The 12,008-nt window shown below is 38.0% G+C and overlaps 3 protein-coding genes across 4 annotated transcripts; all 3 read right to left on the bottom strand.

Annotated features, from left to right (window-relative positions):
* Positions 1-359: 359 nt before the first annotated feature.
* LOC107425893 (pentatricopeptide repeat-containing protein At1g12300, mitochondrial) lies at positions 360-3,237 on the bottom strand. Of its 2 annotated transcripts, none has more exons than XM_025077302.3 (2): positions 951-3,237; positions 360-734 (listed from the first exon to the last, which is right to left on the bottom strand). In XM_025077302.3, the coding sequence occupies exon 1, from the start codon at positions 2,798-2,800 to the stop codon at positions 1,079-1,081; it is 1,722 nt and encodes a 573-aa protein (XP_024933070.2). In that variant the 5' UTR covers positions 2,801-3,237; the 3' UTR covers positions 360-734; positions 951-1,078. The 2 variants fall into 2 exon arrangements, with proteins under 2 accessions (XP_024933070.2, XP_048336050.2); XM_048480093.2 differs by having other exon boundaries at positions 360-701.
* Positions 3,238-3,592: 355 nt separating this feature from the next.
* On the bottom strand, positions 3,593-7,844 carry LOC107425873 (putative pentatricopeptide repeat-containing protein At1g12700, mitochondrial). Its single transcript, XM_016035915.4, has 2 exons — positions 7,704-7,844; positions 3,593-7,441 (listed from the first exon to the last, which is right to left on the bottom strand). The coding sequence occupies exon 2, from the start codon at positions 6,318-6,320 to the stop codon at positions 4,326-4,328; it is 1,995 nt and encodes a 664-aa protein (XP_015891401.3). The 5' UTR covers positions 6,321-7,441; positions 7,704-7,844; the 3' UTR covers positions 3,593-4,325.
* On the bottom strand, positions 7,481-12,008 carry LOC112492830 (putative pentatricopeptide repeat-containing protein At1g12700, mitochondrial). The gene is made up of 2 exons (XM_048480092.2): positions 8,090-12,008; positions 7,481-7,986 (listed from the first exon to the last, which is right to left on the bottom strand). Exon 1 carries the CDS (start codon positions 11,946-11,948, stop codon positions 10,047-10,049), a length of 1,902 nt encoding a protein of 633 aa, XP_048336049.2. The 5' UTR covers positions 11,949-12,008; the 3' UTR covers positions 7,481-7,986; positions 8,090-10,046.

Genomic DNA, 12,008 nt, shown 5'->3' with positions numbered 1-12,008 from the left:
AAAGGCATTCCTGACACTTTTTTTTTTTTCCCCCTCCTTTGGTAAATAAAGCGATCTGAATGTGAGAAAAAGACTTATCCAATCTGAATGTGTCCTAAGAATGGTTGGCAAAAGCAAATGGAATGAGTATACAAGTCTTTAGGTGTAAAACGCGCATGCAGTGCCGCATTGCCTTGCTCATTATGGATTATCTAGTTGGACTCATCAATCTAGTCTAGTTGGGCCTCATGCTCAAAGTATTCAATCGATAAACCTTTTATCCTTGTTTCTTGAATAATCTGATTCAAAAATATTTAGAATATGTCCGGAAAGGACTTCTGCTCATAAACTACGTGCTATAAGAAAAAATGAAATAGCGATTCCAGCAAAGTATATCAGCATGTTGAAGTCACAAGAAGCGTACAATACAAAATGCCTGTACTAGAGCTATCAAGTACAACAAAATCTCCAATGGTTAGGAGCACTGCTGTAGATCTGGTACATATATATATATATATATATATAAATGGACAAGAGAGATGAATGCTAGTCACCAATTTCCACAGTAGGAGCAACCAAGACATGAATACACTTGCTTATACAATGTGTATTATGTCTTCATGCTCTAATGCAGACTTACTTGTTCAAGGAAGAAATGACATAGCTATTCCAGCAAACTATGTCAGCATGTTGATGTCACAAGGTGCGTACAATACAAACACCTGCCTCCAATGGTTAGCAGCACTGTTATAGATCTGGTATATATAAATGGACAAATGAGGTGAATACTATATAACAGTTTCCACACTAGGAGCAGCCAAGAGATGAATACACATGCTTATACAAAGTGTGTTATGTCTTCATGTTCTAATGCAAACTTCCTTGTTCAAGAAGGTCATAAACATATTCACAAAGTCCATCCAAATTCAATCCTTCATAAACAGATGATCTGAAAAGCATAAGAATCTTACCATTCAATCCCGTCAGGTTTAATGCAAGAAGCTTCATATTTCAAAAATTCTCATTGAAGACGTAACCTTCATCCAAAGCACTTCAAAATGAAGACGTTTTTCTGAACGCTTAAACTAGTGGTTCCGTATCATCTCTCCCCTGCTTTTTGGGCCGGAAAAGTTGGAAGTAAATTTAAAAATTCACAATATTTTTCATCCTTCGATAGTAAGTTTATCACAATGGAGACTGTAGAGGCATCTGGAAACATACGTCTCTCTACCATTCTATTAAGAAGTTCAACCACTTTTAATGACTCACCATTTTCACAGAAACCACGCATAAGTGTATTGTATGTAACAATATTTGGAGCACAACCCTTTTCTTCCATTTCTGAAAACAAACCGTTGGCCCTTTCTAATTTCCCTTGATTACAGAGACCAGATATCATAATGGTATAAGTTGCAACATCAGGGATGAGGTCCATATGGGGCAATCTTTGAAACAGCTCAAAAGCAATTTCAAGCTTTGCAGATTTACACAGTCCATTAATGAGGCTGTTGAAGATTTCAATGCTTAATCCAAACTTGGAGTTCTCTAATTTATAAAAAAGTTCCAACGCCTCTGGAGCACAATTATTCTTGCAAAGACCATCCAAAAACAGAGAATATGTAGTTGAATTAGGTGCCAGGTCTTGAGCTTGCATCTCATTGAGGACTCCGCATGCATCCTCAACCTTACCTGCCTTAAAAAGAACAATTAATAAGGCATGGTAAGTTCTTACCGTTGGCTTTATTCCCTTGTCAATCATTTCGTTAAAGAGATCCAAAGCTTTGTTAATCTTCCACATTTTGCAGTACCCATTGATTAACACAGTGAAGCTGCACGCATTAGGTTCGCACCCTTTACTTGGCATAGAAAGAAGTAGCTTTTTCGCTTTATCAATCCTACCTACCTTACAGAAGCCACACATCAAACTGTTATAAGTAAATGTGTCTGGTTTCTCACCTCTCTGAATCATAAGTTCTAGCAAATCATTAGCTTCTTGCATCCTTCCCTTCTTGCAAATCATATCTATCAACAAATTGAATGTTACCACATTAGGCCGGACCCTATTCTCTACCATCTCATTAAACAAACCTTTAGCCTCTTCCCATTTTTCTTCATAGCACAAACCATGAATCAGAGAGCTATACACAACCACATCCGGAAGAATCCCCGCATCTTTCATTTGCCAAAAAAGCTCTCTAGCCTTGTCTATCAATCCATCTTTACAAAGCCCATCAATAATAATCCCATACCAAACCATATTCGGCTTCATACCATAACCACCGTTCCGCTTAGTCATTTCTTCATGCAACTTAAGTGCAATGGTCGTATTCCCAGTACGACACAGCCCATTAATCAAAGTAGAACAAGTAATCACGTTAGGCCAACAACCCAACTTGACCATTTTCAAAAACAACCCCGTTGCCTCCACAATTCTATTTTCCACACACAAACCCTTAACCAAGGATGTATAAGTCACAATGTTTGGTTTAAAACCCCTCCTCATCATACTTCCCACGACAACGAAACCATCACGAGCCCGATTCACATTGCAAAAGCAATTAAGCAGAGTATTAAGCGTGTTGACATCAGGCAATAAACCAATGGAAATCATTCTAGCATGAAGTGAGAAAACGTCAGTGTAATGCTTACTCTTAGCAAGTGTACCCAATAAAACATTGAACGATGACACTGGAGGAGTGGGCTGCATGTGAATCATGTTCTCGAAGCAATGCAAAGCTTCAGCAAGATTTAAATCTACAGGCTTGAACTTGGTTTTGAGGAATTTGTCAAGTTGGGCACGCACTGGAACAGCGAGAGCCATGCTTTTACATGTAAAAAGTTGGGATTTAACGAAGTGGGGGGGTTTTAAATTTTGCTTGAATTTTCCGGGAGAAATTGTGGTGTTTGATTATGTGGGTCTTCTTGTGGGGAAGTGTAAACTCATCCAACCCAAGTTTCTGACCCGACAAGCCCGAACCCACTCTTTCTCTCTCTTTCTCTTGAACCTCCATTTTCTTTGTCATAAATTCTAAATAATTACTCAAATCTTATGTATTTATTTATTGCTTTCCTCAGATTTGCATTACGTACTAATTGTTTTTTCCTTTTTTTCTTTTTTTTTTGTTTATATTTATCTTTGCGATATGGGAAAATTAAAGCAATATTCTAGTATTTTTTAACAAGGAATTTACAAGCTCTTTAAGCGTTACTAAAATATTTATACTGTGTCGCGTATATTTGACTGTCTTCAAACAGCTATGATGATGTAAAGACAGAAATGCCAAATCGTGAAAATATATTTCTTTTGGTGGATAATTTGTGAATACAATAGACAGAGAAAAAAATAATAATAATAATGTCCACGGCTATGAGCTTTTGGAGGCGTTTGAGATGTGTACTTTTCTTTTTAATTTTTTTTTAATTTTTTTTTTTTTTTTGGGATATGAGATGCGTACTCTTATAAGTTACTTTGCATACATCAGTAAGAAGAAAACTATGAAGAAAATAAATTATACGTAGAAATTATAACAAAATCTACATTTAATTTTTTTTTTTTTTAATAAAAAAGTTAGCCCTGCCGTAAGTCTGGTCCCTCATCAATGAACAAAGAAAATAATAAAGCTGTGATTTCTTTATGTTAAACAGCAGTATTTACCACTCTTTCACAGTTCGAGCAACCAAGAGATAAATACACATGCCAGTACAAATTTTATAATGCCTATGATCCATGATCAAACACAATCTTCTTCATTCAGAGAGGTGGTATATTTATTCATCTGGGTTATACAAATTCAATCCTATTGATATAGCCTTTAGGTAGATATTACAAGCTAATCCCATCCCTTGTATTTTAACTTTAAATACAACAACCTTCAGGTTCCATGCATTCTGATTGAAAAAATAACCTTCATCGGAATTCCAATTTCCAAAGCATTTCAAAGTGAAGAAGTTTTGCTGAAAGCTCAGGCTAACAAGTAGCAACTTACAGTTATTCATGTCACCTTTTCCGGCAGCGAAAGTTGAAAGTTGGTTTGCCTTCACATCATTCTCATTCTAGCAACTCTTTGACAGTGGAGGAATACGGTGGCATCTGGTAACATACCTATCTCCACCATCTTTCGAAGAAGTTCAACCACTAATGATGACTCACTATTTTCACAGTAACCACGCATAAGCCTATTATATGTCTGGAGCACATCCCTTTCCTCCCAATTTTTGAAAACAAACCATTTGCCTTTTCTAGTTGCCTTCACATTCCATGATCTGGTTGAATAAATAACTTCAACCAAAGGGTTACCAATTGAAGAAGTTTTGAAGAAAGTATTGGTTAGCAACTTCAAAAACAATCATGTCATCTTTCCAACTGGTTTTTGGGCAGGAAAAGTTGGAAGTAAGTTCAAACATTCACGATATTTTTCATCCTTTGAGAGTAAGTCTACTACAATGGAGAATGTAGAAGCATCTGGTAACAAATCTCGCCCCACCATTTCGTGAAGAAGTTCAACCACTTTTGATAACTCACCATTTTGACAGAAACCACCCATAAGTGTATTATATGTAACTATATCTGGAGCACAACCCTTTCCTTCCATTTGTAGAAATAAATCATTTGCTTCTTTTAATTTTCCTTCTTTACAGAGCGCAGAGATCATAATCGTATAAGTTCTTACACTCGGCACAAGGCCCATATGTGGCAATCTGTGAAACAGCTCCAAAGCATTTTCAAGCTTTGCAGATTTACACAAACCATTAACGAGGCAGTTGAAGTTTTCAATGGTGAGTCCAAACTTACAGTTTTCTAAATGACGAAACAATTCCAAAGCCTCTGGAACGCAATTATTCTTGCAAAGCCCCGTCAAAACAATTGAATATGTTGTTGAATTAGGTGACAGATATTGAAGTTTCATCTGATTGAGCATCCTCTTTGCATCCTCAATCTTACCTGCCTGGAGAAGACCAGTTAATAAGGTGTTATACATAATTACATCTGGCTTAACTCCCTCGTGAATCATTTCACTAAATAGATCCAAAGCTTCCTTAATCTTCCCCTTCTTGCAATACCAATTGATCAACACACAAAAGCTGTGAGAACTACGGTCACACCCTTTCCTTGGCATAGAAAGAAATAGCTTTTTTGCTTCATCAAGCCTACCTACCATGCAGTAGCCGCCCATCAAACTGTTGTAGGTAATTGAGTCGGGACTCTCACCTCTCTGAATCATCAGTTTCAACAAATCATTAGCTTCTTTCACCTTTCCGTTCTTGCAAAGCGCATCTATCCATAAATTGAATGTTACCACACTAGGCCGGACCCCTTGATCTACCATCTTATTGAACAAACCTTTAGCCTCTTCCCATTTTTCATCATAGCACAAACCATGGATTAGAGAGCTATAAACAACCGCATGAGGAGGAATTCCCGCATATTCCATCTCTGAGAAAAGCTCTTTAGCCTTATCTACCAATCCATCTTTACAAAGCCCATCAATAATAATCCCATACCAAAACGCATTTGGCTTACAATTAATGCCAAATCCACCTTTCCCCATTGTTGTTTCTTCATGCAACTTGAGTGCAATAGCCGTATTTCCGGTTCGACACAACCCATTAAGCAAGACAGAAGAAGAAACAACGTCAGGCTGACAACCTATCTTTATCATTTTCTTAAACAAGCTGGTTGCCTCCCCGATTCTATTTTCCTGACATAAACCCTTAATCAAGGGTGTATAAGTCCAACGATTTGGTCTAAAACCCTTCCTCATAATATTTCCTACAACCGCAAAACCATCACCGACCCGATTCACATTGCAAAGGCAATTAAGCAAAATATTCAGCGTGAAGAAACCAGGCAACAACCCAGCCAAAGTCATTCTATTATGAAGTGAAATAACATCATTGTAATGCTTACTCTTAGCAAGTACACCTAATAAGGCATTGAATTTTGACATTGGAGGACTGGGCTGCATTTGAATCATTTTATCGAAGTGATGCATAGCTTCGGTAAGAGTAAAATTACCCGTTTTACGGTTTGTTTGGAGGCAATTCTTAAGCTGGGCGGTTATTGGTTGTACATTTGGATTTACGGTTTCAGGCAAAGTTTCAGGATTTGAAGAAGTGGGTCTTGCAGGATTTGTGAACAAGGATGAGAGTTTACCTTTTGGGGCAGTTGTCGAAGACGATGACGATGAAAACGCCGCCGTTGCAGCACTACGAGGAGGTGTTCTGAAAACCATAGGAGAGTACCGAGAACAATCTCTGCCAGTGACGGACGACAAGACCTGAATGTTTGTCTGGATCGCCTCTGTCGGTACCCACGCCGGACTAGTTTTCTTGAGGCCCATGATCCGACAAGGCCAGCCCAACCCAATTGCACTTTTCCAAATTTAACTTGGTGAATGCCATTTATTTAATAGTAATGGGGGCGGGCGGATTAGAATTCTGCTAGTCAATACGCAATCATCCTAATCCTCCTGCCTCCATAGTTCATAGTACAAGAATGGACAGATTATCAACTTTGGTTGACCTTCTATTCAGAATTATTATTCTATATTGAATAATCAACTTGAAATTGGCAGTGAGATGGGATATTATAGAAATTCTTTATGCGGTATAGATCTGATTGTTTCACTTACAAGTCTTTCATTGTGTAAGTTGGAGATTAGTGACGGTTGGTCGGAAAACCTCACTTACAAGTCTAGTAATGGTTTGGTAGAATTCAAGATTTGTAGCAAAAACTCTAATTTTTTTTTCCTTCTGCCATCACATGTACTGCCCTGATATAGAGAGTGCCATCACACCAAATCTATCATACTTTTAACCTCAAAGGACGTGTGACTTCAACCTTTGCCATAAAAGTCTCATAATCTGTTAGAAGGCCATAAAGTCTCATAATCTGTTAGAAGCCAACGTGAGCGTTTCACTCTGCAGCTCTCACCATACATAATGGTATTTGAATCTGATACTGTTTTTTTCATGTCTTAATTGCTTTCGCTCTACAACGCTGAGGTTGTATCTTGCCTCCAAAAATTTTCCCTCAAAAGGTATGTATGTACAACCAGCTTCCTAAAAACTATCTTCTATGTATATGTAATTATTAAAAGTCTGCTACTTTACAATCTGGAAAAGATGTGAGGCCGCTGGTTTACTTGAAACCTTCTGACTTTCTGGCTTTCTGCTCCATTACATTTCCTCTTAGAAGAAATAGTCCTTTTACAGAGGAGTGATTCAATTCTCCTGGATGACTTCATAATGTGAAATATTCGTATTTTGAGTCTAAAAAGAAATATGTATCTGAATTTGAAAAAGAGTAGATTTATTTTGTTGGACACTATCCCAGAGTCATCTAATAGCTAATTGGAGAGAATCAAATACTGCACTATTTTCACCATTTGTGAAAGACATATCCGTATCGCTTTTAAATCTTTATCAACAGCATGGGCGCTCTTATCATCACCTCTTATAACTATAAGACAAAATGAAACAAGCTCAGGACAAAAATAAATAAATAAATAAATGAATAACTTGGCATATATAACTGAAACTCCTGACATAAACAGCCTCCAGCCGAATCATTTTTCAAGGACCATACTTGACTCATCATGTCCAACATATAAAATGAAAAACAAAGGACAAAGTTGCACATGATAGGGGAGACATTCCTACTGTAGATCAGATGTAACCACACATTGCACGATTGTATATGGACAAAGTGTATTGTGCTCTACCTGTGTGGAATTCTTCTCAGCATTTCTATCAAGGTGCCTTCACCCATTCATGAGAGGATTGAGAACTATCCTGTGGCTGATAATTCAGTATCTGTTGCTAGCTGTCTTCCTTACTGGCAAGAGAAAACCATTTTCCATGCTTTATGGACTTGTGGACTCCAACAAAGTAGGATAAAAGATCTCCAGCGCTTTCAGTGCCAATATATGGATTCGGAACAATCTGAGCCTGTCCTTGCAAACTGGCTGTTGATGGCCCTTTTATGAACTGCTCCATCAAAGGACTCTTTTCCCATACAGATATATGAAGAAATCAATTGTTGTTCAAATTATGCATTAGAGAGAGAGAGAGAGAGAGAAGGAAAAAATAGTACTTGAGTAGGACTTACAGTGTCCAAGGTAGGTTCACTTGAGTATGACCAGTTTTTTGAAGCCAAGTTTAGCATCTGGCAATAGCAAGACCAGCATTAAGGCACTGATGGTCCCCTTCAAGCCCAAGTTTTAAACCATTTAGCAAATTTCCATCTGATGGTGCCACCGCTTGGATGGACCTCTAATCAGTGCGATTTTTTCAGCACATTGAAGGACTTTTTTTAACTTCTCCTTCCTATTTTGGAACAAGAAAGTAAATGCTTCTAGGAGGGAAGTTATTCACCTTGCAAAAATTTTATGACAGATAAAAGGTGCATGTTTTAAAATATTACAGCAATCACCATTATTCATGTTCAAATCATCAGCAATCATTGCATGGATATTCTCCTTCTTAAGACAGTCACAAGCCCTATGGGGTGCATTCCAAATGAAGCATCCACTATTCTTCTTCGATTTCCTGCTAGATTGATCCGATTTAGGCTGGGAAAACTCATTAATCTTCCTTTCTTACTGCTCTTTTTCTTACCTCCCTTGTATTTTTTCCCATAACCACCATTTTTCTAGTCCCCAAAAGATGCCAAAAGATGCTAATGGTGCCGAGTATTTGATTCTGACAGTCCATCAAACAATAACGGAATCGAGTAATGTCTACACCCTTTACCTTCTCAATTCAACTTGTGCCCACCCTCATAAACCGGACATGAAATTAAACAATTTGTCATCCACATGTTCTTGATGTCCAATAGCAACGAACTAAACTCCTTCACATAGTTGAAAATGCTGGCAATGTATTTCAATTTCTTCAATGTATCCTTAGCAACCCAAGCCATAATGCAAGGTGGAAACTGATCCTTTAATTCCTTCTTCAACCAATCCTATGTCTCAATCTTCGATCTGTCGGCATTCTCATCATCTTGCAACCGAGTCCGCTATCCATGCTTCACATCGCCTGTCAAATACATGCTCATAATGGTTCCTCACTTGCTGCTGAGTTTATGTGTACTGAAATATTGTTGCAGAGGCATGAATTATCTCCATCAGCATAAACCACGTTCTATAATTCACAGAGATTTGACACCAAGGTAAATGCACCTTATTGGACTCTTATACATAAACTTTATGGAAATTTTTGGAAGTCAATTTTCATGATGTTCAGCTTTGATGTGGGAGTTTCAGAAATGTGTTACAAGATGCAGCTGGCCGACTCAAGGTTACTGATTTTGGATTGAGCAAAATTGCACAGGAAAAATGTTTTAGGTTATAAAATGACTGGAAGAACTGGTTCCTATCAGATTTTCTGACTCCATTTTATTCTAATCTAAAGAAATTTGGTTTTAGCTCTAACATTTTCTTCAATTCTTCTTTTCCGTGCTAGATCGATACATGGCACAGGAGGTATATCGTCGTGAATCATATGGTAAAAGTATTGATGTCTTCTCCTTTGCTCTAATCGTACACAAGGCAATTGGTATGAAGCTTTATGATCAGAAGGATAAATAAAATTTTACCCTCCAATCTGATTGAAAAGATAACCTTCATCCGAATTCCAATTTCCAAAGCATTTCAAAGTGAAGAAGTTTTGCTGAAAGCTCATGCTAACAAGTAGCAACTTACAGTTACTCATGTCACCTTCCTGGCAGGGGAAGTTGATAGGTGGTTTGCCTTAACAACATTCTTCATTCTAGCATGTCTTTGAAAGTGGAGGAATATGGTGGCATCTGGTAACATACCTATCTCCACCATCTTTCGAAGAAGTTCAACCATTAATGATGACACTATTTTCACAGTAACCACAGATAAGCCTATTATATGTCTGGAGCACATCCCTTTCCCCCCAATTTTTTAAAGGCAAACCATTTGCATTTTCTAGTTGCCTTCAGATTCCATGGTCCGGTTGAATAAATAACTTCAAGCAAAGTGTAGACCAATTGAAGAAGTTTTGATGAAATTACAGGCTAGCAACTTCAAAAACAATCATGTCATCTTTCCAACTGGTTTTTGGGCAGGAAAAGTTGGAAGTAAGTTTAAACATTCACGATATTTTTCATCCTTCGAGAGTAAGTCTATTACAATGGAGAATGTAGAAGCATCTGGTAACATATCTAGCCCCACCACTTCGTGAAGAAGTTCAACCACTTTTGACAACTCACCATTTTGACAGAAACCACGCATAAGTGTATTATATGTAACTATATTTGGGGCACAACCCTTTCCTTCCATTTCTAGAAATAAATCATTTGCTTCTTTTAATTTTCCTTCTTTACAGAGCCCGGAGATCATAATGGTATAAGTTGCTACGCTAGGCACAAGGCCCATATGTGGCAATCTGTGAAACAGCTCCAAAGCATTTTCAAGCTTTGCAGATTTACACAAACCATTAATGAGGCAGTTGAAGTTTTCAATAGTGAGTCCAAACTTACAGTTTTCTAAATGACGAAACAATTCCAAAGCCTCTGGAACACAATTATTCTTGCAAAGCCCATCCAAAAATATCGAATATGTTGTTGAATTAGGTGACAGGTCTTGAAGTTTCATCTGATTGAGCATCCTCTTTGCATCCTCAACCTTACCTGCCTGGAGAAGACCAGTTAATAAGGCATTATATGTAATTACTGCTGGCTTTACTCCCTTGTGAATCATCTCACTAAATAGATCGAAAGCTTCCGTCATCTTCCACTTCTTGCAATACCCATTGATCAATACACCAAAGCTGTGAGAATTACGGTCACACCCTTTACTTGGCATAGAAAGAAATAGCTTTTTTGCTTCATCAAGCCTACCTACCATGCAGTAGCCACCCATCAAACTGTTGTAGGTAAATGAGTCGGGATTCTCACCTCTCTGAATCATCAGTTTCAACAAATCATTAGCTTCTTTCACCTTTCCATTCTTGCAAAGCGCATCTATCCATAAATTGAATGTTACCACACTAGGCCGGACCCCTTGACCTACCATCTCATTGAACAAACCTTTAGCCTCTTCCCATTTTTCATCATAGCACAAACCATGGATTAGAGAGCTATAAACAACCACATCAGGAGGAATTCCCGCACATTTCATCTCTGAGAAAAGCTCTTTAGCCTTATCTACCAATCCATCTTTACAAAGCCCATCAATAATAATCCCATACCAAACCGCATTCGGATTACAATTAATGCCAAATCCACCCCTCCCCTTTGTTATTTCTTCATGCAACTTGAGTGCAAGAGCCGTATTTCCGGTTCGACACAACCCATTAAGCAAGACAGAACAAGAAACAACATTAGGCTGACAACCTATCTTTACCATTTTCTTAAACAAGCTGGTCGCCTCCCCAATTCTATTTTCCTTACATAAACCCTTAATCAAGGATGTATAAGTCCAACAATTTGGTCTAAAACCCTTCCTCATAATATTTCCTACAACCGCAAAACCATCACCGACCCGATTCACATTGCAAAGGCAATTAAGCAAAATATTCAGCGTGATGAAATCAGGCAACAACCCAGCCAAATTCATTCTATTATGAAGTGAAATAACATCATCGTAATGCTTACTCTTAGCAAGTGCACCTAATAAGACATTGAATTTTGACATTGGAGGACTGGGCTGCATTTGAATCATTTTATCGAAGTAATGCAAAGCTTCAGTAAGAGTAAAATTACCCGTTTTACAGTTTGTTTGGAGGAAATTCTTAAGCTGGGCAGTTATTGGTTGTACATTTGGATTTACGGTTTCAGGCAAAGTTTCAGGATTTGAAGAAGAAGTGGGTCTTGCAGGATTTGTGAACAAGGATGAGAGTTTACCTTTTGGAGCAGCTGTCGAAGACGATGACGATGAAAACGCCGCCGTTGCAGCACAAGCACAAGCACAGCGAGGTGGTGTTCTGAAAACCATTGGAAAAATACCGAGAACAACCTCTGCGGGTGAGGGACGAACGATAACGCCCGAATGTTT

This window comes from Ziziphus jujuba, chromosome 9 (assembly GCF_031755915.1).
Source record: "Ziziphus jujuba cultivar Dongzao chromosome 9, ASM3175591v1".
NCBI lineage: Eukaryota > Viridiplantae > Streptophyta > Magnoliopsida > Rosales > Rhamnaceae > Ziziphus > Ziziphus jujuba.
The sequence above is the reverse complement of the archived record's forward strand: the minus strand, read 5'-3'. Positions and strand labels throughout refer to the sequence as shown.